This window comes from Anoplopoma fimbria, chromosome 14 (assembly GCF_027596085.1).
Source record: "Anoplopoma fimbria isolate UVic2021 breed Golden Eagle Sablefish chromosome 14, Afim_UVic_2022, whole genome shotgun sequence".
Lineage (NCBI taxonomy): Eukaryota > Metazoa > Chordata > Actinopteri > Perciformes > Anoplopomatidae > Anoplopoma > Anoplopoma fimbria.
Window position 1 is genome coordinate 6628523 of NC_072462.1, and position 26490 is coordinate 6655012.

General features: G+C 46.1%; 1 protein-coding gene across 1 annotated transcript; it reads right to left on the reverse strand.

Moving 5' to 3' along the window:
• notch1a (notch receptor 1a) lies at positions 1-23907 on the reverse strand. Its single transcript, XM_054612127.1, is given in 35 exon segments — positions 1-2546; positions 2641-2738; positions 2830-2977; positions 3093-3391; positions 3499-3661; positions 3769-3853; positions 4009-4207; positions 4210-4221; positions 4333-4478; positions 4595-5035; positions 5145-5716; positions 5835-5947; positions 6056-6313; positions 6422-6554; positions 6706-6890; positions 7409-7562; positions 7673-7874; positions 7970-8198; positions 8294-8446; positions 8538-8657; positions 9366-9479; positions 9583-9728; positions 9842-10034; positions 11389-11499; positions 11595-11828; positions 11941-12054; positions 12797-12910; positions 13057-13242; positions 13347-13502; positions 13605-13838; positions 13938-14060; positions 15203-15541; positions 15624-15886; positions 22521-22602; positions 23804-23907. Coding segments are annotated over 35 exon segments (7431 nt in total). The 5' UTR covers positions 23862-23907; the 3' UTR covers positions 1-1292.
• Between the last annotated feature and the right edge of the window lie 2583 nt (positions 23908-26490).

The following is a 26490-nucleotide window of genomic DNA, read 5'->3' on the forward strand; positions in this document are numbered from 1 at the left end:
AGCAGCTTTTATTTAATCAAGACAATTTTTACAAAACATTTTAATCAGGAAATACTTCTTTGCAAACTACAACTTTGCATGAACATTGATTTTGAATTACATCTTTTCTTAAAACATCTGTCATCTCTGAATTAGTTTATAAAACATGACATTTAGACACCTTGATGTCGTTAAACACACAAACAAAGGTCCCCATTTCTTTCACAAACAATGTTTTCCACCTCGAAGACATGTCTTTAGAAAGAAATCTCACAAATATGTTGATTTTCTTAGGAAAAACTAAATTCACACTGGAACAATTTAAACTGTGGCGAATGTAACATTTCCAGGTTTTTAAAACAGGTCTGCAATTTAACACTTAACAGGTTAAACCTAGTAAACCATTATCGCTGATTTGGGATAAAATATGAAAACAATAAACAGTCTTTGCTTCATAAAGTATTGCAAATCAATTACTCAGCACCAGCCAAGACCATTATTCAATGAAAAAATAGGCTCAAGTTGATTAAGATGCATTTCCACTCAAAGCATCTCTCAACTCATAAGGGATATTTGTTCTGTGCTTTAAGGTCCATGTTACCTTCGCTCAGTTACTCTCTTTAGCATTTTGCCATGAAGGCACAGTGTAGCAAGCAACATCATGAAAGGTGCGAGTTTTATATATATATATATATATATATACATATATATATATATATATATATATATATATATATATATATTTGATCATCATCTAACACAGACTCAGTGATAAGACTTAGTGAAATGTAGTTCAGTAACTAAACCTATGTCATTTAAAAGGACAAAGGAGGTTAAAATATAATTAATTAATACTGAAAATTTTAAAATAATCTATAAAGTTGAAAACAAAATATGTACAAACATAATTCAATGTAAATCCCAAAAATAAAAATTTGTGAAGACCAAAAGATTAAAATAAATCCAGTGAATATAGCAACACAAGACACAAATAAATAGCCAGTGTACACATCTAGGAGTCTTCTTTTCTGATATACACTCCTTTTAAACAGTTTCTAATCTTCCCATACATAACAGAATAAAAAATAAAAAAAAGCATAAATATAAAAGCATCTTCTTTATATTCCAGGTCAAAAAAAGCACATAAATAAATACAAAATTACTAAAACTGTTCTTATCGTTAGTATCAAAACTGATAATAAAAAAGGAGCATCTTCAGTCTTGACGTAGGTTTGTCACTCTCTTTCTCTATGATCTTTGTTTGTATATACTTTTTTTCCAACTAAAGCATTCTTTCCATTTTACAAGTCTCTCTACTTAAACTGGTCTGGGATCAGGTTCATCTGCGAATGCATACTTGTAGGCGGGCTGGAGATGCCTTCCGACCAATCGGACATGTTGGAATGTGGGGACGAGCTGGACCATTGGTCAGGGGAGCCGGGGGAGGGAGTTAGAAACGGGTGGTCGGGTACCTGTAGCTGGTGGTTAGGTGTGTTGTCCATGGGGCTAGAATAGCTATGCTGGGAGGGAGGGGTGAGGAACTGGTTGCCGAGGATCTGCGTCTCCTGGGGCATGACGGTGTGGATGGACATGGAGCGGCCGTTGTTTTGCTGCATGTCTGAGCCGTTCAGCTCGACATTTGGGAAGCCCTGGTTGAGGGACTGCCCAGCTGTGGTGGAGTTAGAGTTCTGGTGCTGGAGCTGCCGCGAATGAGCATGCTGCATCATGTGTGCGGGCGAGCCGAGGTGGCTGGTCTGCAGATTCTGGTAGCCCATGATCTGAGACAGCGTGGCAGTGCTGACGCCATGCAGAGCACCCATCATGCTGTGGGAGATGGGCGGCCCCTGGGTGAAGCCTCCTTGCTGGCCTACACCTGGGTGCATCCTGGAGATCCAGTCGCACTGGCCTCCTCTGCTGCCACCTATGGATGTCGTGACCTGACTGCCGGGGCTGGACACGGGCATGTGGGAGAGACGGGGCGGGTTAAGGTCAAAAGACATACAGCCCATGTCCTTACCCATGCTCATCTGGCCCATATGGTCTCCATTGCCTTGTAGGTGATTTAGAGACATAGGTGGGGACTGCTGGAAGGGTGATGTCATGGGAGGAGAGGCCACATCAGACATGTAGCCATGCGGTGATTCGAGGGAATCAACCGGGGAGAGGACGGCCGACGTGTCTAGCAAGTTACCCTTCCCATCCAGGGACTTCTTCTTCTTCATTCTATTATCTTTGCCCCCATCTTTACCTCCTTTGCCGCCGGAGCTGAGTTTGCGAACCTTCTTGACGGACAGGTTGGGCTTGAGGTTGCTAAGGTAGTCATTGGGGGAGCAGAGAGGTGGCGAGAGGCTGGAGCTGCTTAGGGGCCCGCTGTGAAGCCCGGGACTCCTAACCACGTTGTACTCATCCAGAAGGCGGACGATGTCGTGGTGCATGCGTTCCTGGGCGATGTCTCTGGGCAGCTGGTCGAGATGGTCGGTGATCTCACGGTTGGAAAAGTGTTCCAGGAGAACCTTGGCTGTCTCAAAGCTTCCTTCACGGGCCGCAAGGAAGATCGGTGTCTCCTCCTAAAAAGCGAACCAAAAAGAACCCCCCAGTTAATTCACTACTACTGTCAATGTAACAGTGTCAATACTACTCATATAGCAACATCTCAAATACCTTGTTGTCTTGCATGTCTTTGTTGGCACCATTTTTCAGCAGCACCATCACAGCCTCCACATTGTTTACAGCCGCGGCCCAGTGAAGAGCAGATTTACCTGTAAAGAGAGTAAACAGAGTGGGGGTTGAGTATCATAACATCTATCTATAGGGAATGTGGAGATGATGAGGTGATAAAACGTTAGCTACCAGAATCATCGGTGGCGTTAGCATCGGCGTGGCAGTTGATAAGCTCCTCCACCATGCCCTCAACAGCCAATCGGGCCGCCAGAATCAGCGGTGTTGTTCCGTCGTGCATTCGGGCGTCAAGATCAGTGGCGCGGTTTCGGATTAAAATCTGCAAGGATGCATACTTGTTTAGTGAAGAGCTTATAAACTATAAGCTGCTGGACAAACTTGTTCAGAAATGAAAGCCAGGACAGATATGAGACTCATGTGGAAGAAGAGGTTACCTGGAACACTCCCTGTGCATCTGCAGCCACAGCAGCGTGAAGCGGAGTGCGGCCCATGTTGTCCTGAACGTTGGCGTCGGCGCTGGACTCAAGGAGGCGTTTAGCAGCATCAGAGCGGGCGTAGCGAGCGGCCAGGTGGAGGGCGGTTTCGCCGGTGCGGTCAGTCTGGTTGTGGAGGTTGGCGCCTTGGTAGATGAAGTCAGAGATGATTTCTGCTGAGGGATCTTCTTCCTCTTCACTGATACCAGTTTCCAGTCCTCCGCCGCTGCAGGACGCAATCATCAGGGGAGTGAAACCATCTGAAAGAGGAAGAGAGAAAAATATATTTAGTTCCCAGTGATGTGTTTGTCAGTGTTAAGGTTTTTTCATGATACTCTGTAAATCATCCAATAACAAGTGCACGCACCTGGTCCTCTGACATTCACATCCATGCAGTCATTCTCTATCTCTCCCTGAGGAGGCGTAGGAGCAATGGACGCAATACGAAGGTCAGCTGCATCCAGATGCTGTTGAGTCCATTTCCTGTGGTCAGTACGGTCGCTCAAATCCAACATGGCCTGCTCCTCCAACTGAAACACACACCAATCATAATAACGTCAGCATGAGCAGCATGAGTGGCACACGTAAAAACGAGTGAGAAGAGTTTATTTAGACAAGACAGGACTTTTTCTCTTACCCTGAAGCGCCTGCAGTCTGGATCCTGGTCATCCCATTCGTTTTGATTGTCATCCATGAGGTTGATGTCAGAGTTTTTCATAGGCCTGTTTGAAAGAGGAGGCAGGTTAGTTACGTGACATCCACTACAAAAGAAACATGATAAAGTACACTGCTGCCAGTCAAGTCTAAGAAAACACTCCGCTGTAGGTAGATTTTACAGCATAGAAGCCTCCATGTTCCACTTTCAAAGTCCTCTTACCTCAATCCAACAGAATCCTCTCCCAGAGGCTCTCTGCGTTTCTTTTTGCTGGGCTCAGACGCTTTAAATCCTTCAGGGAACCAAAGCTGGCCGTGCTCTCGTCGCCTCTTACGAGACACGAGAACACCGAGGCAGATGAAACCCAACGCAGCCAAGCCCATGAAGACTACGTACATGGGGTAGAGCTCTGAGCTGGAGGGGTAGGTCTCACACCTGGAAAGAAGTCAAAGTTACAGAGTGTTACTTGGATATCAACTTGGTGATCGTTTTATATATTACATGTTGAATTGATTGACACAAAAGAGCTGGAAAAGAGTTACATACTGGTGACAGCTTCAATGTAGGGAACATTGAGGTTCCCGCTAGTGGCCAGCGCTCCAAGGAATGCAGCTACATCTGTGGCGCTCTGGAAGCATTCACTAGACTGCTGGTAACACTGACGGTTGTCGATCTCCAGGTACACCACAGACCTACAAGGTAAAATGGGCAGAAATATTAACATTCAAAACTTCTGTAATTTAAATACACATTATAGATATGTTCTGCTAATGAAAATACACATTAACTGTGGTTTTGTGGTGCCTACCCTTTAACTTGAACAGGATCCAGCTCTCTGCGTTTGCGAGGGCTGACCATGGCAGACATGCTTTCCTTCACTTGACCCAAAACATTGGAGGGCATTGAAGCCCACTCGGGCCAGCCGTCAGCGGAGCGCCTCAGCACGTTATGTTTGACGAGGTCCTGTTCGTTGCCGTAGTAAGGGAAGATCATGGGTTCTCCTTTGGCGTCACGGCGGAACACCACGTTGGTGTGGAGAACGCTGCTGATCTCTCTGAGGAAGGTTGAAGAGCGATTTTTCAGCTGTTCGGGGGGAATGTGGACCACCAGGACCAAGTGCCCGTCTGCGAGCTTCTCTGGCATGTTGATGGCGCAGTCCAGGCCGTCCCATTCGCATTCTGCATTGTTGCAGCCCTGGTCACAGTGACCGTCAGCGTAGTGGTCTTTGCAGTACTGGTCATACAGCGGGCTGAAAGAAAAGTAGGACATTGGGTTGGTGTTCTGATATACAAATATATGATAAATCCTAAAAATATTTCCACAACAGACAAGCATTTCTATCTGTTTTCTTCACTTACTTGCATTGTCCTTCCTGTCCCTGACAATCAAAGCCATCATAGAGACACCCAGGGCTGTTGCACTGGCCATCGCACTTCCCGTCGTTGAAGTAGCGCCAGCACTGCAAAGCCGCGGAGCAGTTTTGCCACGGGTCGTCGAAATTGAGCGAGCAGTCCCCTCCGTCCCAACCGCAGGCGTGGTTGTTGCACAGCGAGTCGCAGATGTGGTTCCCTGCCCACTCGTCACACTGAGGAATCTCGCAGCTCACCTCCACTTCTGGAGGTGGAGTGATGTCCCGGCCAAAACCTCCAACGAAGGAGTAGTCCAGAATGTGGCACAGCAGGCCATTGAAATTGCTCGGGCAGCTGCACTGGAAGAAAGGCGCGTCTGGGGTGACCTGGCACGTGCCGCCATTGTAGCACGGGTTGGAGATGCAGAGGCTGTCGGTGGGGGTCTGGCACTCAGGCCCAGTGAAGGTTGGTGGACACAAGCAGCGTGGGCCTAGGTGGCCTGACACACACGTGCCTCCATTCCTGCAATTTAGATTCCCGCAGGAACGAGAATCATACTCGCAAGAGGAGCCGGTGAAGCCCTAGAGGGACAAAAACATACAGAGGTTATGATCATTGTGATATACTTGATGGACAAAAGGATAGTAAAAGTATCTCTAAAGAGGCAATGGTATGAGTGGATCACAAAGCTGTACTCACAGGTGGACATTTGCAGATGAAACCATGAGGCGTGTTACTGGCAACAGCGCATGTCCCTCCATTTTTGCATGGTCTTCCTTTACAGCCATCAAACACTTTGTCACAACGCTGACCTGGAGAACAGAAGCAAAATGTACGTGTCACCATTTGTACACCATTTTAACACACTGCACACAGGAATATTGCAGCTTTGTTACGTGCTGAAGGATGCACATCAGTACCTGTGTATCCAGTGCGGCATTCGCAGCGGTAGCTGTTGGTGAGCTGGATGCAGTTGTAAGACCCTCTGGGGTCACAGGGGTCGGACAGACACTCGTTGACGTCGCCTTCACAGCGCTCTCCTACGTAGCCCGCTGGGCACACACACTGGTAGCCCCCGATGCGGTCCACACACCGGCCATTGTTGAAGCACTTGGGCTCGTTGGTCAGTGGGTCGCTGGAGGGGTTGCAGTCATCCAAATTGATCTCACAGTGGACACCTACGGGAGACAGAATGGTGCGTTACATAATATTCATATACTCATTTTTTGTGGTCAATCAGATTTCTTTGGCAATGAATGACGTTGAATGTAAATGCAGGTACATACCTTGTGTTCCTCTGGGACAGGAGCACTTGTATGTGTTGATGAGGTCGATGCACGTGCCTCCATTCTGACAGGGCTGTGACTGACATTCATTGATCTCCTTGGAGCAGTTCACACCGTGGTAACCAGGAACACACTGAGAGAGAGAAAATAATTCATTGTAGGAAGTGTTTGTCATTTATTCATTTTCTATGATCACATTTTTTACAGTAACTCCCTACTGTTCCATAATCAACAATCATATCTATAGATTTCCATGTGATTAAGTCCAGTCTATATCGACTTACCTCACAGCTGTAGCCCCCCAGATAATCGGTGCAGGCGGCTCCGTTCTGGCAAGGATTCGGCGAGCACTCATCCACTTGTTCCTGGCAGTAGCTCCCGGTGTAGCCGGCCTGGCAGCGACAGTAATGTGTGTTTCCAGCATCCAGACACTGGCCTGAGTTCCTGCACAGGTGAGCCACCTCCACACCTGAAATCAACGAGGAAAGTGTTACAGAATGCACTAACCACACACAGGACTGTAGATCCTGCCTTCCAGCCCTCGAGTCAGGAAAGATCAGTGCAGGTTCTTCACACACTGGACACAAACAGTTATATCTTCTCCCCACTGGGGGGCGCTACTGAACACTACCAACACTCCAAAACAGCCAGACGCAGGAACAGTTTCTTCGCACAGGCTTTTACTCTAATGAACAGTTAGATAAGTCATTAACTGTCAATATCTCTGTTACAGCAAAATATCTACTGCTGCCATTATAGATTATAATTTAGCATTTTTGGATGCATTAATTGGCTTTAAAATATGTACATCATCACCTGTCACTGTCAATATAAATCCTATTTCTGTGTAAGTACATTGTGAGAGATAAAAAAAAGTTAAATTCCCTGAACGTGCATGCAAACTTGGCCAAATGAAGCTGATTCTGATTCAACACATTTGATGTAGAAAACATATCACATGATGTAAAATAGCGCTTGTTATCTTACCTTGCCGTTTGGCTGCAACCTCGCAAGACACACTGGGGATGTCACAATAGAGACCAGTCCACCCAGTCTGACACTGGCAGGTGTAAGATGCTCCCTGCTGCCAGCAAGACCCTCCATTTTTACAGGGGGAGGAATCACACCAGCGGACAAGAATCTAACAGGGAATCAAAGACAGAAAATACTTAGTACATTTTTATAAAAGGGGGTCTCTGCATGAAACCACCACAGAGCCTAATACAATTAACAACAAAAGATGATTTTTACCTGACAATTGACTCCTATGTAACCATGGGGACAGGTGCACATGTATGTCCCATAACTGTCAAGACAAGATCCTCCATTGAGACACGGTTTGGAGTCACACTCATTGATATCATATTGGCAGTAGCTGCCGGTGAATCCAGGTAGACACAGGCAGGTGAACGCATTAATTCCATCCACGCAGGTGCCACCATTGAAGCAAGAGCTGAAGAGAGACAAGATAAGAAATGTTAAAACCTTAAATGACTTGCTTAGGGCAGGTTAAATAAGTACAGACAACATTTTGACAAGGTGAGCTACCTGTCAGTGCAGTCGTTGGTGTTGACCTCACAGTTGATGCCACTGAAGCCGGGCGGGCAGGTGCAGGTGTAGCTGTTGACACAATCGGTGCAGTTGGCACCGTTCCTACATGGGTTACTTTCACACTCGTTTATGTCCTGCTCGCATCTGCCGCCACGAAACCCGGGCAGACAGGTGCACGTGAAAGTGTTGATGCCATCGCGGCACAGACCGCCGTTACTGCAGGGATCTGAAACACAGAAAAGTGATGATTAAATAAATATTTTTCCACCTTTGTATGGTAGACAACATGAGAGCTTACAATGTGGGGAATCTGTTCCTTACTTGGTTTGCAGTCATCATTGTCTGTCTCACACTTCTGGCCAGTGTAACCTGGCTGGCACTTGCACTGGTAACCACCCATGGTGTTGTGGCAGACGGCACCGTTGCGGCATGGACTCTTCACACATTCGTTGATGTCGATCTCACATGTTTGACCTTGAGGGGAAGAGAAAGATAGTTAAAGAAAACTTAACCACATTGTCTAGTGGATGAATATATTTATGACAAGGTAGGAATGGATATATACCTTGCCATCCTTCAGGGCAGATGCAGGAGAAGCTCTGGTAGTCTTCAGCTTCCTTACACACTCCACCGTTTTTACAGGGTCTGGGGCTGCAGGGTGCCAGCAGGATCTCACAGTTGTCACCTGGTGGCAGAGAAAAGAAAACATTAGTGTTTGCATTGAGCTGCTAATAAGGAGCAACTGCTTCAGACTTTAAAAATTAAACACTAAGTCACAAAATGTGTTTTTTTAAATCCCTGCAAAAGATTTCATTTAGAGCAGTGACATCCATTTCTAAATCCCAGTTTCTATCCCACTTCCTTATCCATTTCCATGAGGAAGGGCCTTCCTGTTTCCTGCTATTGTGTGATCACAGACAGGAAACAGGACGTGGCGGAAGTGGGAATAGGGTTTGGAACCGGGTCCAGCTCTCCGGCTTATATTAGCCGTGTTATTCCAAAACACACACACACACACACACACACACACACACACACACACACACACACACACACACACACACACACACACACACACACACACACACACACACACACACACACACACACACACACACACACACACACACACACACACACACACACACACACACACACACATACTGTTATCCCTGCAAAGCAGACAGGGAGATCTTTCCACACTGACATGACAAAAACAGACATCCCAGTTTGTGGCCATTACGTGATGTTTTCTAAAACAACATGAGATAGGACTGGATAAACCTTCTGAGTGGAAAGCGGAAGATTTCCTTTTACATTTTCAGACCTGTTCAAACAACTGACTTCACAAACAACCCAGGTAATAGTGTGAAAAATAAGCAGTTAGTCGTACCGGTGTAGGGCAGCAAACAGTTGCACTTGTATCCAGCCACATCATCGATGCAGGTTCCCTGGTTGAGGCAGGGGTTGGAGGCACACTCGTTGATGTTAGTTTGGCAGTTAGGTCCTACAGTGGCAGGATTAGAGAACACACCTGGGTTAGAAATGCTAACAGCTAACAGGGCACACCACATGCTCTCAGTGAGCAAAGGAAAGGAGTTATAACTGACCAGTGAAGCCAGCTCTGCATGTGCAGTGGTATCCGCTGGTCATGTCCTTGCAGGTTCCCCCGTTCATGCACGGGTTGGACTCACACTCGTTGTTATTGATGTCACAGTTGGGGCCGCTCCAGCCAGAGTCGCAGGTACATTTGTAGCTTCAATGCAAACAAAATCTCAGGTCAGTGGTGTGTTATTTTAACTCAACGTGTTTTATTTGTGCTTTTTTTTTTTTGCTGCTCATTCATCTTAAATTTGGACGTGTGCTCACCCATTGATGAGGTCCTGGCATCGGCCGTGGATGCAGGGGTTGCTGCCACACTCGTCCACCTGAGACAAACAAGTGGCGTCGTTGTAGCCCTCTGGACACAGGCAGGTGAAGCTGTTGATGCCGTCAACACATGTGCCCCCGTTTTGACACGGGTTGATGGCGCAGTCATCAATGTTGATGTTACACATTGTTCCTGAAAGGCAATAAGATATGATTTTAGTACAATGCAGCATTTATTCTTTTTGAAGGTTGTGAATTGATAAATATCTGAAACTGGCCATTATGAATGTCCTACAGCTGGACCCTTTAATCTCTGGTGTGGTATTCTTTGAGGCTTTTTAAGCTGCAAGCTGAGGTGCTCTGTGTGGATTTTGGACAATAGAGATAACTAACACTAAACACTCCCTAAACATTCAACAGGGAGAAGCTGTGGCAGCTCCAATGTGTGCCTAGCCTGGCGGCCCCTGGAGGCCCTTTTTGCCTCTCCATCATGGATTGAATGGGGTCCTGTTGAATAGGCATAAGGAGGGTTTTCAGCTGGATCTGAGAGGGGGAGGTGCTGCCAGGAGGTGAGGGGGGGGCTGCAGCTTCTCTCCCTATTCACACACACACACACACACACACACACACACACACACACACACACACACACACACACACACACACACACACACACACACACACACACACACACACACACACACACACACACACCCCCCCATCCAGGGAGAACTAACCTCACCCAGGGCTGTTTACAGGGGACAGAAGGCCGGAGCCATTTCACACACGGCCGAGTAACAATTAAACCCCCCTCTGATCCCCGAGCCAGCTCCCTCCTCCTCTGCTCTTCATCAATCAAGAGGGGAGGGCCCAACTGCCCGATCTTCAGTTACAATAGTCCTCTGTCCCCTCTGTGTCTCAGTCCCGCCATGCCCTCCACACTCACCCCGTCGGCACAAAAAGATGGAGGGGAGGAAGAGGAGGAGGGATGCACAGAAGACTGCACACACACACTTGTTCCTCCCTGCCCCCCTTTCTAGCATAATCGCTCAGCCGCTACCGGTCAGAACCGGCTCTGTTGGGCCATGAAAGGGAGGGAAGAGCTTTCCACTAGACTTTGTCACTAAAGTTTTATAAATGAGAACATTACAGGTGGACATGTGGCAGTGAAGTAAGTGAGGGGAAAGCACTTCAATCTTGAGATATTTAGGGGATTTGTCATGCAGTTACACACCACTAAACATCAGATATGTGATTAAAGGCCAGGCTCTTTTCCTTTTAAAGTATCACCTTACAGAGTCTTTCCAGGCTCAACGTCACAACCTTTTCAAATTGCAAACAAAGTTAGCGCTTTGTGTGTGTTTTGTGTGTGTATCAGGTTGGGGACTGTGTTCCTTTCTCTAACCCCCACCACCCCCACCTCATCCCATACAGGCAATGTGACACCATTGTTCCGCAGGAGACCCGCCGGCCACCTGTCCCTATCTGCCCCTCCCAAAGCTCCGGGGAACACCCCCCTGCACCTGTAAACTCCTCCCAGTGCTCACCTGTGTAGCCGGGTTCACATGCACACTCGTAGCCGTTGATTTTGTCGATGCACCTCCCGTAGTCGCAGGGTTTGCTCTTGCAGTCGTCCAGGTTTATCTCGCAGTTATAACCTGTAGATCGGAGCGAGCGTGAGCAAAGGATTTGAGGAAGAATCTCAACATTTTAACCGCAAGGATCTGTTGAATGTTGACGTCTAAAGTCTCACCTGCTGTGCCTTTGGGGCAAGCACAAATATATGTGTTCTCCCTGTCCTGGCAAGTGCCTCCATTCTTGCAGGGCTGGCTGATGCACTCATTGATGTTGGTCTCACACAAGCGGCCAGTGTAGCCAGGGCGGCAGTAGCAGGTGAAGGAGGCTAGGCCATCCTTGCAGGTGCCATAATGGCAGGGGTCAGAGTAGCACTCGTTGACGTCAGTCTCACAGTGCTGTCCTGAATAACCTGGACAGGAAAAGAGAGTAAGTATTTAATAGAATGAAGGCAATGTTCATTTGGAGAACTAGGAAAAATTGAAATAAATTTTCAAGCTAATTCAACAAAAAGTTTGTTTTACCTTCAGCACATTCACAGGTGTACTTGTTGGGACCATCAGTACACTTAGCTCCATTCTTGCAGGGTGTGCTGGCACACTCGTCAATATCCACCTGACACAGACTCCCCGAAAAACCTGCATATGCATTGAACAAAATACAGATTATAACTCTCTATTAGATTATTGTTTCAGTGTGCAAAATGTTAGCTCTTCTATTTGGTGTATCATTGCTACAGTGTGCATAAAGCCACAATGGAGAACAGAAAAAAACTAATTTGCATCTGAAGTATGTCTGCAGGACTCCTAACGAACCATTCCACAACACTCCTTCCAACCCCCTCCTCCTCGGCTCTTACTGTGCAGTGAAATCTTTCTTTCAAAACACAACACAATGGCCTCCAGCTCACCGGCAACAAACCAATCCCCGCCCTCCCCCAATTTTTGGCGCTAAGCTCCAACACAAACTCTCATGCCCGCCAAAAATGCTAATGTTTCTGCAACCTGATCCGCTCTGTCCCCTTCACCCACAAACCTCAGTGCAACTATTAGATTGAGTAAATAATTTACATTCAATCCATATATTGTGTAATTTACTCAATGACTAAATGAGTTAATGATCCACTATTTTATAGCCTCTTCTCTGCTCCTATTGTCTCATCAAAAAAGAGACCGGAAGGATCAAAGAACCTAATTATTTTACTCCATTAACTCTATCATCCTGCCGAGGTGTCCTTGAGCAAGACACCTAACCCCAAGTTGCTCCCCGGGCGCTTCATTGCAGCCCACTGCTCCTCCGGGATGGGTTAAATGCAGAGAAATAATTTCCCCATTGTGGGACTAATTAAGGCTTAATTATTATTCCCTAAAAATATCTCACCTTTGGGGCACTCGCAGTGGAAGGAGTTGATCTTGTCAATGCACTTGCCATTGTTGAGACAAGGTTGGCTGGCACACTCATCTGCGTTGATGTGGCAGAACACACCCTCATATCCTAAAATTGAGAAACAAGTTATTAGTCAAATCATGCTTTCTTTTCTTACCTTTTCTTATCAGTGTCCCAGGGTTTGATAAAAATTACAAAGAAAGAAAAAGTGCGTTTTAACTTTCCCCTTTCCATGCGACATAAACCATTCTTACCTGGCATACAGATGCAGTGGAACCCTCCAATCTGATCCAGGCAGGTGGCATCATTTTGGCAAGGATTAGACATGCACTCATTGACGTCCATCTCGCAACGAGGGCCTTCATATCCTTGAAGACACTTGCACTGGAAGGAGCCCTTAGTGTTGAGGCAGCGACCACCGTGTTCACAGGGGTTGGCACCTAAAACATTAAATATGCAAGTTGTCATGCATACATGTGGTAATTTAGCCGTAATATTTTCTAAACTATACCAGAAGAAAGAAACATTTGGCTCTATAACTTACCGAGGGAGCACTCGTCGATGTCCAGGTTGCAGGCTGACCCGGTATAACCTGGTGGACAGGTGCAGATCGCCTTGCCATTGACGGGGTTGGTGTCACAGTTGGAACCCTTTTGACACGGATTGCTGATGCAGGCGTCATCGAGGTGGCACAGCAAACCTGTGAGCACCACAAGAAACAGATTTCCATCAAGTCTTCATCACTACCTTTAATCACTTTTTTTAGATCATGATCTGTGTGTATAGCCACGGAAAGTCGTACCTGTGCGCCCGTGAGGACACTCGCAGAAGAAGGAGGCTACGCGGTCGTGGCAGGTGGCGCCACGGTAACAAGCCGCGCTGGCACAGTCGTCGATGTTCTCACTGCAGTCGTCGCCCGTCCAACCGTTGACGCAGACGCAGTGGTAGCTGCCGTGAGTGTCGTGGCACGTTCCTCCATTCTGGCAGGCGTTGGGCATCAACTCACACTCGTCCACATTTTCGGTGCAGTATTGACCTGAAAGAGTTGAAAAAAGAGAAAGAAATGAGTTGAGTAGAGTGTGAAGGGAAGTTTTTTAAATGTTTTATTGTGGTTATTCTCAAAGCAAAAGCTCACCTGTGTAATGAGGTTGGCACCGGCAGTTGTAGGTGTTCACACCATCCACACACACACCGCCGTTCTGGCAGTTGTGGCCTGGACAGTCATCGATGTTATGATCACAGTGCTGACCTGTGAAACCTGAAGAACAAGGAGAGAGCAAGAGAAAAGGAGACACAATGTGAAAAAGTAGAAAACAGTCTAGCAACATTTGCTTTTAGTTAATAATTAGAGCAACTCTTCCTCTTGTTATCACTGTGCAGTTAAAAGAAAAATAAGCTCTCTGTGTCCTCGTGGCTTATTGTTTTAATGCCCTGCAGATGACAGAGCAACTTGTGTCCTCCTCAAAGACATCAAAGGCTTGAGTGGGTGTTTTACAGCCGGGATAGTCTGATTAACTATCAACCCTGCAGCTCTGCAGGAGCCCGTGCCGCTCCGCTATCCAGCCGCATTCCAGCACAGACACCCACGGGAGACACGCAGCGTGGGTTAAACTTTAACACACAACCGCACACAATATCCCTCATTCATCTGCATACCTAAACAACTCTCTCTGCAGGAGTGGTCACAAGCCCACGGTCACACAATAACACAGAGAAACAGAAATGTGCTTAGTTTGCTGAGGTTTGGTGAGGAAAAAAAGTTATTCACAGCTGCAGTCGAGCCTCTAACAGAAGTAACCACAATTGCTCAAAATCAACCAAAGTTTTACACAACACTGCAACGACTTTTGGGTGCCAACCCCATAAAGAGCAGACAGTCTGTGTTTAACTGAAAAACAAGCAATCTGTGTGTGTGTGTGTGTGTGTGTGTGTGTGTGTGTGTGTGTGTGTGTGTGTGTGTGTGTGTGTGTGTGTGACCTGATGAATAGGGTGTGTATATCTATATGTTTATCTGTATGTGTGCACCCCTTGGCGTTGTTGTGGGGGCATGCTGGTGACTATCTGCAGGAAACGTCTGTGTGACTGCATCCTGCCAGTGGAGGCTGGCAGAGAGAGATGGGAGGGGGTGAGGGAAGGTGGGGGCAACCAGAGACTATTCATTCCATGCAATCAGATTTTACTACAACAACAGGCTGGTTTTGAGGTCAACTGGTGTAATAGGAAAACAAAAGTGCACTAGTCATATACAACTCCATATGTCAACAGTAAAAAAAAGAAATCAGCTTATTTATGTGTAGATACGTGTGTGTGTGTGTGTGTGTGTGTGTGTGTGTGTGTGTGTGTGTGTGTGTGTGTGTGTGTGTGTGTGTGTGTGTGTGTGTGTGTGTGTGTGTATGTTACCTGGAAGGCAGCTACAGTCGTAGGTGGTGTCTCCCTTCTGCACACAGGTGCCTCCGTTGTGGCATGGCGAGGGGCTGCATGGCATGTAGGGGGTCTCACAGTGTTGGCCAGTGTACTCCTGAGGACAGCGGCAGTTGAAAGAGCCCACCTCGTTCACGCACACGCCTCCATTGAGACAGATAGAGGGAGTCTGCGCGCACTCGTTGATGTCCTGCTTGCAGGTTTGACCGTGGAAGGTTGGCGGGCAGGTGCAGATGTAGGTGGAGTCGAAGGCCGAGCACTGACCGCCGTTGGCACACGGATTGGATGCGCACGGGTTGGCAAGCTGGCAGGTTTTACCTAAAAAGACAAAACAAACTCATAAGTCATTTTGTTTTTTGGTGAAATGATAGAAAGGAGAGATTTAAGTGTATCTACATACCTGACCACCCAGGCGGGCAGCGGCAGTGGAAGACAGAGAGGGTGATGAGGTCACATGTTCCTCCATTGCGACAGGGCGAGCTCATGCAGGCGTGGTTGGTGGGGGTCAGGCACAGCCGGTCGGTGAAACCCAGGCGGCACTCGCAGCGGAAGTCAAAAGTGTTGCCATGGGAAACAGCGCGGCATTCGCCACCGTTGCGGCAGGGTGAAGGGCTGCAGGGGCTCGGATGCTGGCACCGATTGCCTACGTAGTCAGCGGGACACCTGGGGGTCAGACAGTGAAGTAGGGTTGATTAGAAAACAAGGATCGTTTTGGGGGTTTCATTCATTGGAGTGATTATCTAAACAGCAGGGGAAGGAGGGAGTAGTGGAGAGGGCCTGGAAGTTTTCCCGCCCATGAAAAGTCCCACTGCAGTGGGACAGAGACGGCATGTTGTTCTAGTGTGTCTCTCTGGATTAGACTCCCTCAGAACCTTGAAAACACATTCTGCTGGGACAACAGACGCCCCCCTATATAGTCCAGCCGTGGCAGCCCGTTCCCATCTACCTTAGGCCCTCACGCTGTCCACACTCATCCTGAATGCCTGCAGAGATCAAGGGGACTGTGCCGGCTCTGGATGTCCTATAGGAAGCGCTGCATTCAGGGCCCTAAGCCCCTGGGTACTTCTCTCCCATCCATACTGAGGATGGATGCTGCCACAGTCACATAACTCAAACAAGCGGAAAAGAAGACATAGAAACTTGGGACAGAAGCCGGACAAAAACGGTGGCCTCCCGCTTTGCAGTGCATGGGTAGTAAAATGAAGTTTTCCTCATAATAAATAAACAAAATACAGGGAATTCACTGATATTGATTTCCGAAACAAGCTGCTCAGACATCATCTGCATTTACATAAGTCCCATCGGTCACATGTGGGAGCATTTAAAGTCAAACAAAAAAGTGTTTATGTTTGAATTTGGGCTTGTGTGGGAGTGTGTGGCTGCGCGTACGAGCGTGCGGGTGTTTATGCGCGAGGGAGGGCATCTGTTGGCCCCCGAGTATCTCCACAGGGAGCAGGTGCGCATGTTAATGAAGGCAGCTGTTGGACAGGGCTCCTCCTCCTCCTCCTTCTCCTCCTCCCCCCTCTGTCCCCTTGTCAGATGGGGGTGCCGACAAGCCAACCTCTTCTCCAGGGACATAAAGAACCCATGTGAAGTCAGCTGTTGCAACTTCTGTCTCTTCAACCCACCCCCCCCTGACTAAACCACCACACTCATTCTTAATTCCTCTATTCCTTACCTGTTCCTTTTCTTATTTCCGTTTTTCCTACACTATTCCGGGCACTTCTTGCCCTGCAGTCTTCTCCCTCTCTCTGCTTTAACTCACATTCAGCTTTTTCATTGCTCTGTTTTCTCTCGTTTCTCTCCTGTGTGGGTTTTTTTTTTACAACTCCCAGCAGTTTGCTTTTTACAGCGCTCTCCTTATGTCACACGAGACTGCTGAAAACACTCTTGTTGACTTAGTTAGGTGAGACCAATCTGGGAGTTTTTAACAGTGCCATGAGCCCCGCAGGGAGCCCAGACAGTTGCAATTGGCAGAAGACTGTTAAAGCATTTGGGTTTTGCTTTGAAGTTTCCCAGCTTCCCATTTCACTTTACCATGAATGCACACTGAATAATCACCACTAATAATTCACTGTCTTCATATAAAATCCGCACTCATTTTTTGTAAAGTATATGGAAACAGATGTTATAATGGTGTGTGTGTGTGTGTGTGTGTGTGTGTGTGTGTGTGTGTGTGTGTGTGTGTGTGTGTGTGTGTGTGTGTGTGTGTGTGTGTGTGTGTGTGTGTGTGTGTGTGCACTCGGGTGTGTTTGTCATCCCACGCTAACTAACTGTAATTGATCCTCTTTGTCCTGAAGTCAGTCCAGTCGGAGATAAAGATCCACCCACACACTGTAAAGCTGAGCAGCACACACCACGGCAACAGGTCTCTCCCCGCGAAGCAATGTCCCCTCAGGCCGGAGCAGATGCTTCCCTGACCTCTGACCCTGAACACTTTTGTGACTGTGGGACGGCCCCTTTGCCTTCTCTCCCCTCTCTCTTCTTTCCCCGCTGGGCCTGATCTACCATCTGCCACTCTGGGGTGACTTTATCATCCGACACAAAAAAAAGAAACAGCCCCACTGTGCGCTGGAAATGCCACCGCTGTGGAATATGTTATGTAAATGGATGAGGGCGGCATACAGTAAATATGGGTTAATAGTTGTATGCTCTTGTTTTTTTTTCCCATGATGTTTATGAAAGTTCAACATCATCATTCTCACTTCTCATTCTCTTCAACACTCACTCCCCTCATTTTTATCTTCAAGTGGCTATTTGTTTCCTGCCTATTCCTCCTTATTCATTTTTTCTAGTTAGCTAATGTTCCCATGGATGTGTCTAATCATTAGCCAAGGTCTGACCCCCGGGGTCCACATCTGTTAGTAAGACCAAGAACAGAACAGTAAGGCCCTGCTAGAGGAAATGAGAAATGTACTGGGCCTGGAAGGCTCTGGACTCCCACCACCCATTACTGGGATCAGTGGGTTTGATACTGCAGTAGGAATAATAAAAGCATGCAAAACAGCTGTGCGCATAGTTATATATACAAGGGGAAAATGGATTCTTACCAAAAGTTCCCCTGTCCCTCAAGCTGTACTCAAGTAACAAGCGTCAAAGAGGCTCATAAAAAGATCATTTTGATGGTAGTAAGCTATTTCCTGTCTCACACTCCAAAAGGAGTGAAGTGGGAAGATTAATGAGGGTCAGCCACAGAACTGAGCACCTGCTCGACTAATGACTGCAGGATCACTTTCACACACAAAATACCAATTACCAAACACTTCAACGGTGTCTGTGTGTGTGAGTAAGACCTTGTGGCAGATTCATGGAGACATTCCCACCTCATCTTCCTGCCAATCACCCTCTTATGATGTTATCAGTGACACATCTGCTTAAGTACCTCAGGCCACCTTTATTCAGGTTGGGACATAACATGTAACCATAACATCCTCAGTTTGGAGCTGAACTGGGACCAGTTCTTCCCCAGTTTTTCTTGTCTCTCGTAGCAAATTCTACATTAGAGATAGTCAGCGGTGACTATTTTAGCTGATAGCATGCCCCTTGAAGCCAAGTGCCCCATGCCCTGTGGTGCAACACTGACCTGCCAGAGGAGTTGGTGTTTCTACATTTGACAGCCTGTGCTGGTTCATGTGAACTTTCAGCACTCACTAGAGTTAACTAGCCTCTTATCTTTGTTCTGTGACACCGCAGCTTTGATCGCGCCGCTCTGAGGATCTCCAGACTCACAGGATCCCGGTCACTGGCCAGTCTACTCCGAGGCCCCGTCGACACTAACTGTGGTGAAGTACACGCCTATGTGATGAAGGTTTTCTGCACAGTAGTGTGTTGGAGGTTGTTTCTAAGACTGAAACTCAAAAACACACTGCTTCATCAGGAGGGGCCCTGGCATCTAGGGAATGGGCCCAACCAGGGGAGTGGCAGCCTTAGAGCTTAAACCCCAATAAAATCCCCACACCAACAGGCACACTTGACCCAGCCATGCACCTGATTCGCCTAAGCCCACATGGAGCTGAGCTTTAACAGAGACCTGCTCGGTAATCCTATAGGAGGACAAATGAAGAGCGACATTCCTTTCTTGAGGGAGAGTGGAACATCTTTTTAAGTGGTGCTGGGCTCGCTTTAGACACTCTTTACGGTTGAGACATTTTATCATCAATATGCAACACCAGACAGCTCTGTGCAAGGTCAGCGAGGTCGGCCTGCACCAACCACGGCAGACTTTCAATTTTTCTGAGTCGGGTCTATTTCTGTCTGACGTCTTGCAGTATTTGAGACACGTAGCGAGACAGTCCAGAGTTTATTATTAACAGTCACCTCGGACCAAAACAGTGTCTGTTTCAGCAAAGCGGCATCGGCAGTCAGTCGGTTGTGCAAAGGGGAGGTTGAGGGGTAACAACCTTTTAACCTCACAATGCCCCCATCCCCGTCTCACAAATGGAAACTAAATTTGACTCGCTCTGCCCTCACATGATTTTAAAGCTGCGTGCATTACAAGACGACTACAGCTGCATGGGAAACAGGAAGCCCTAGACCTTCAGATAACCTTCTACTTCACAGAGCCATGACCGAGTACTTCCCCATTATGACGGCTCGTTGTTGTTTCCATGTGTCTCGTACCACCACAAACCTTCAGTACACTTTTTAGTCTAGACCTGATTCAGATCTGAAGCCAGTTATTGTGACGAATTAATCTTTCGATTAAATATGATTTCAAGAATATAAGCTAAGCGGCCATTAAGAGAAGTATAGAGTTGCACATGACAGGAGAAACATGAAAAGAAGATAAAAAAATAAGTTGATGTCCTCAATCAAACCAACAAAATGTATCTTCCACATCCAAGTTTTAAGAATTTAAAAAGAGAAAAGTGAAAACATGTTTGTTGACACTGTGGTTCCCCCTCATGTAAATTTCCCCACAGCGGGACTAATAGAGGATTATCTTATTTTATCTTATCTTATGCTGTTTGTATCATTTGTCTATGGCCATGTTGTCTTTTGTGATAAACAAAAAATCCTAAATGTATGCCATTACAACTGGTCTCTGTTGTGCAGCTTGAAAACTTTTTTGTTAACGTCACAATTTCTTTGTGACTGCTCTCTGCCTTTTTTTTACGTCAGATACAGGTTAGCCCAATCAACCACAGTGAGATAAATGAGCAGTTGTTTAATAAACAGGTCACTTCCTGTTTTTGGGATGATCTGAACAAAAAAAGCTTTAAATTAAGGGTGACTAATTTTAGAAGCAGGAAGGACAGAAAATATCCTTTCTGTGTTGTTGGAATACCAACTTAGTCCCAACACAATCATAATCCCAGTAAACACATCTGTAAAACATCTGATTACCACAGTTTCCATGAAGCCTAACCTTGTTCTCTATGCTAGCATGTGATTTCACTCACTGCTCTCGCACTCGTGGGAACGGCAGATTTAAATCTAACTTACCACTCAAATCTATGTCACCACACAAGAACCTCAACACTCCCCGGTACCTTCGAGATCTGCATATGTGGGTTTAAACGTCTTTTGACCTTCCGTTTAACATTGCATGACGGGAACTGTGACCTCACAATGACTCCAACCTTATTATGAATTTGGGCTAATATCAGTTTCCCCAGGTGGACTTTCCGAATATGTCATCACACAATCACGAAATTAATTTGCCAGTTAGTGTGGCACATAATTCCAATAGTGATGATAAAAAACACAAATTTGACCATTACTGGAATCTCCCTTGGCATAGAGGCTACACTTTGAGCACTAACTGAATCTCCCAGTGTACCTAGTGACTGATGGCTGCTTGGCTTGGCACGGATGAATGATTAATGGGAGGAAAAAGCAAGGAGGAAGAGAGAGCGAGGGTGGATGAAGTGATGCTCTTATCCTGTCTGTTTTTAATTGGGCTGAGCAGTGATGAAGACCACAATAACAGCTTTGTGGAGGAGGAGGAGGGGGTGGAGGGACAGTTTCTGTGTGCACACGTGCAGTGGTCTATGTGTGTGTGCGTGCGTGTGTGTGTGTGTGTGTGGAGTGTGCAGATTAGATATCGTGAATCGGTGGCCCTAGGCTAGCAGTGTGGGCTCTTCAATGGCTCCCCCTTGTCCCTGCAGACCAGAGGAGTGCCTGCCATGACCACATGCCCTGAGGGGAAACCAGGCCACCCCTGAGCTGCCTTTACAGATAGATATAAATGATGCCACAAATGGAAATGACAATAAAAAAAATTGAATTAAAAAAAATCATCTCTGTCTCCCCTCAGGGCTGACAAGGAATAAAACCTAAAAAACTATATCCACCTAAGTTTTCTAGCACAATAAAACTCAAGTTAAATCATGAATCTCACAGACCTACATGTCTACAGGTCAGCTTAAGGGGGATGTTAGCATATCAAGCTCCTCACCCACAAACTATTAACAGCAATCCGTAACCAAAACAAATAGCCCACAATCTGCCAAGCTGTCGGTTCCCACTTGTTTGCCTCCAAATTTCTGCACTTTATACCAATTAATCTCACTCTCTTGACATCCAATCCAATTACATTTCACAGCCATCTGGCTTTCTAATGGAGATCACAAGCGGGGTAGGGTGGGGGTGGGGGTGGGGGGGGGAGGCTGTTTGTCCATCCTGGAGGCAGGAGACAAGCAGACTTTTGGAGGAGGGGGTTATGGCAGGGGTTTGGTGTGCGTTGTGGTGTTTGGGGTGGCTGCGGCATGATGGGAAGCCCCACTCAGATTAGTCACACAGCATTATTCTGACTGCAGGACAATGGGTGACGGGCGGCGGGCGAACCCCAGCTGTCGCCCATGAAAGGGCAGAAAAACAAGATTTAGGACTGGACGCGTCCTCTCACTTTGCTGGTGAAGGGGTCCTGCATTCATTAGCGAGCCTACTGGATTGTAGGGGGGGAGGGGGGGGCTTTTGTCCAGCTACACTGCTCTCACCTCTCTGGAACTGCTTTTTATTTCTTCACTTCTTAAACTCTTTTCTTTTCAGGGAATGTGTGCAGCCTCGCGGAGCAATGTGGCTCCTGGAGCGGTACAGGAGCACAACCAGCCCAGAAGAAACTCAAGGGGGCCCTCTGGTTGCCGGGCGCAGGGCCCCGCTCAAAGGCCGGAATGAACCGGGGAAATATGTGGCCCCCTTTTCTTTCCAACCCAAAAAAAAAAAGCACTTTCGAGTACCAGAATTACACTACTACACACAGCAAAAAATAGATAACAGGAAGTGCTGATTCAGAGTGGCTGTCTGCAACATCTGGTGCATCATGTGGCTGATTTTTAGTCACCCTTTTACTTACTTGCATTCTCCATTTCCATTAGAGGTGGCCTCACACCTCCCTCCATTGATGCATAACTCAGTGGACAGGGAGCATTTCAGACCTGTTGAATACATAAAACAATATTAAAAACACACATCTTGAACTCACAGGGCAGGAAAGCATATGTGAAAGCTCCACTGTTAAACTAGCTGTTAGGATTAACACGGATTAGGCAGAGTTGGAATAAAAAAAGGTGGGAAATTATTCATCAGCGAGAAATTGAATACATCTTTATTCACAGGATTCTTTTTTTTTTTTTTTTAATGTACACATGCGCGTGCACATCCTGAAGCTTTAATTGATTTGTTTCACAGTTGTCCGTGGGGGATATTGGGGGAAGCCTGCCTGTGGACACCGGTGAGGCCGAGAACGCGTGGTGCGTGGCTTTTTTTTGGGGGGGGGGGGGGGGGGGAGCGCACGCTTTTGCGGGGAAAGCGCAGCAGCTGCGGGGCTCAGATGCGGGAACAAAAGAAATCAGAGTCCAGCACGAGCCATAAAACACTCTCCTCGGGCATTGTTTACCGGCAGACGGGGATAACAGCGGCTCCTCCACCCCCCCCCCTCCACTCACAACACTCTCCCACACATGCAGACAAAAGGTGACCCCCCCCCCCCCCCACACCCCACACCCCCACACGCACTCCCCCCACCGCGTCCCCCGGCCTCCAACACACGCACCCGCTTCCATTATGTCCCATGTTATTTAAAACCGGTTCTCTGGAACATTTTATTTTTTATTTTATTTTAAGACCTACATCCAAATATTTCTTAAAAAAGTATAACTTTATTAAAACACAGTTACAAAGTCAAAACTGCAGATAAAATGATGATCATGATGGTGGTTTTGGTCCACATAGTATGTTATTTAAAAAGTGAATTGCTGCATTAGAAGTGCAGTTGCAATAACATGACTGCATGTGCAGACCATAATAAACAAAACTCAACAAACAAAAAAAAGCAGTCTGCAGCGCACCGCAACATTTGGCTCCTGCACTCAGTAGTGAATTCATTCCCACGACCGAGAGACGCGCTCACAGAAACTCAGTCAAAGTTTCACTACATTTGATCAGTTTTTATTATTAGCTCATACTTAAAAAGCAGTAAAAAAAAAAAATAAAATAACACAGTAGGTTACTGATCAGACATAACAGCTATTAACCATTCATTAACTTCTTCAAAAAGTCTAGTTTGAATTCCTCCAGGTTCCCCTCCTGACTCTATATCTCGGCTCCATGCAACACATCTTTCAGAGGCGCACTTACCTTGTGAGATGACGATTGCAGGAATCAGAAATGTTAGTCTCACAAAGAAACGATACATTCCTCCTGTTCACAACTTCACAGATGTCGTTGAATCCCACGTAGGGTTCGCATAGATCCACAGTTCGGTACACTCCAGGTGCTGGTTTAAAATAAATATCCCTCTGAGAAAAAGGGTAAAATCCAACAGAGAGAGAGGGAGAAAGAGAGCGAGAGAGTGGATGGGTCTTCAGGAAGAGTTCATAGATGTTAACCTGGTGCTTTCCGAGTTCTCAATGAAATCTGTGGGCCACTCTACAAGTTCCTCCCACTCCTCCTCCCTTCTCCCTCCTCCTCCTCCTCCTCCTCCTCCTCCCCTCCTCCTCCTCCTCCTCCTCAGGCCAAATAAAAGCTGCCACTCTCTCTCTTTCTCTCTCCACACATGCATGAAGAACTAACAAGCATTCCCCCTCACTGTCCGATACTAAGAATATTAGCATTAGACAGTAGTGGAAAATAACCAAGTACAATTTATAGGTACTTCCTTATGTCCATTCTTTCTATACTTTAAACATCTACTCTTGTACTTTTTACTTCACTACTCTATCCGGCAGCTATAAATACTAGGTACTTCACAAAATAAATATGATGCATTCTGTTAGATTTACCTGTCCAACAGTAACATTTCTAAATGTAGCTCCACCTTCATCAAATACAGCAGGAAATTGATATTTAAACACATATGCCTCAGTAATAAATAATGCCAGACACACATAACACTCACAGGCCATTTTCCATGTGTGGAGTACTTTAACTTTTGATACTTAAAGTACATTTCAAGGTACATCCTTAATATGATCATATGATCCTTTTTTGGATTTAAAAAAAAAAAAAAACAGTATATGAAATAGTTAAATAAGCTTGATCACAACAGTGAACAACAATAGAATGGTTCTTCCATAAGCATCACCATTGATACTTTCAGATAAGACAGAACTGTATTAATCCTGAGGAAAATTCTTGGGCCAGAGATTGATCAAAAATGACAACAGAAGAATAAGAAATAACAAGACAAAAGAAAATGACAAAAAGGGGAAACAAAACGTTTACTTGTATGCAAGATTTTAACATTGTTGTATTGCTGGTTTTAATATCTGAATAGTTCTACCACCACTGACGTCAGAGAAGCAAATTGTAAAATAATTCATAGCTAAAATCAAAAGAAAGGTATGACTGCAAAAGCCAGTCACACCGTAATTACACACTCCACAATGTGTGCATCTCATGTAAGAATTCAGAACTTCCTGTATCTGCTTGCATTTTGGTAATCTGGACTCCAAACCACTAAATCGTAATCTCATAAAACAAGGATTCATTTCAGTTCCTGTTCCAGTTTCATTCTCGCATCATAACTCGCTGCATGAGTCGTTGTTTTGCAGAATCCTTAAGACTCATGACTACTTGTGATCTTTTTTTCCACAGGCGTAGCATGGCTTTACTTTATATCTCAGTTACAACATACAGTAATGCACAGACACAGAGAGTGCATGTCTGTGCCAGAGACTTCTTTTTTTTTTTCTCCCTCTCGGGGCAAGTGAAACTGTCAGGGAGTAGCTGCAGAGTTTCAGCGCCGCAGGGCAAAGATTATTTTATTATGAAGCCTACGCACATGCTGGTCCTTCTGTTGGTGTGACTGCCAAATGGATCCGCGCCAAAACGGGCTAGGTCTCTTGAGGTGCATGTAGTGTGGGAAACACCGGGAGAAAAGAGAGGGAAGAGGGAGTGTGAGCAATCAGCAACGAATGTATTGCATAACCGCAAAAATACAAAACAGAAAAAAAAAAGTGTGGTGTTGGACATATGAATTAAAAGAGATATGTACGGGCATGTAGGGTGATAGTAGAAAAACACCTGACCCACCGTGAGAAACGTCAAATCTGTCAGGCACACGCTCAGCTCCTGTTGTTAACACATGCCCTCCTGCATCCTCAATACACGGAGCAAGGTGTGGTGTTTAGTGTTTGATTTGGATAAAGTGCTGATTTGTGACTAGTGCTGGCAGAAAGTGCTGTCTTTTTATCTGTCATGAAATCTAAGCTTGTGTTTGCTTGCAAGGCTCTCTCCGACTTGAGATACTTATTTGTTTTTTTGGGGGGGAAAAATGTAAGGCCATGAGAAAACGCTCTGTGATGGATTCACAAGGTTGAAGAGGGAAAGACCCAAAGCCTCGGAAAACAAACTCTATCAAAGCTTAATATAGAAACAAAACCCAGAGAGGTCGACGTGAAGTGCAAGACAACAGAGTTATTTCTTTGAGATTAAATATAAATGCGACTGCCCTCTGCAGTGTGAACCCTGGCCGCTCCGACCCGGAGCAGATAGCAATTCATTTAACTCAGATTCCCTTCCTTCCTTCTCTGGGAGCAGGAATGGAGCGAGGCCAGAGGTTGTGATAAAAAGTAGGTCCTTTAGACAAGGACTACATGATGTCATCCCACTATCGGACCTCAAAGTCCGTCCAGAGATGGAGGTATTATTCTTAGTTCACACCCAACCAGTTGCAACAAAGTCTCTAAAAAGCACCATTACACAGAGGACATAATAATAACAAATAATATGGTTTGCTTGAATTGATATTGGAATTATGGACAACAACAATAAGATGAAAAAGTTAGAGTGCAGCTATATAACCAGCTTTAATGCAATATAAC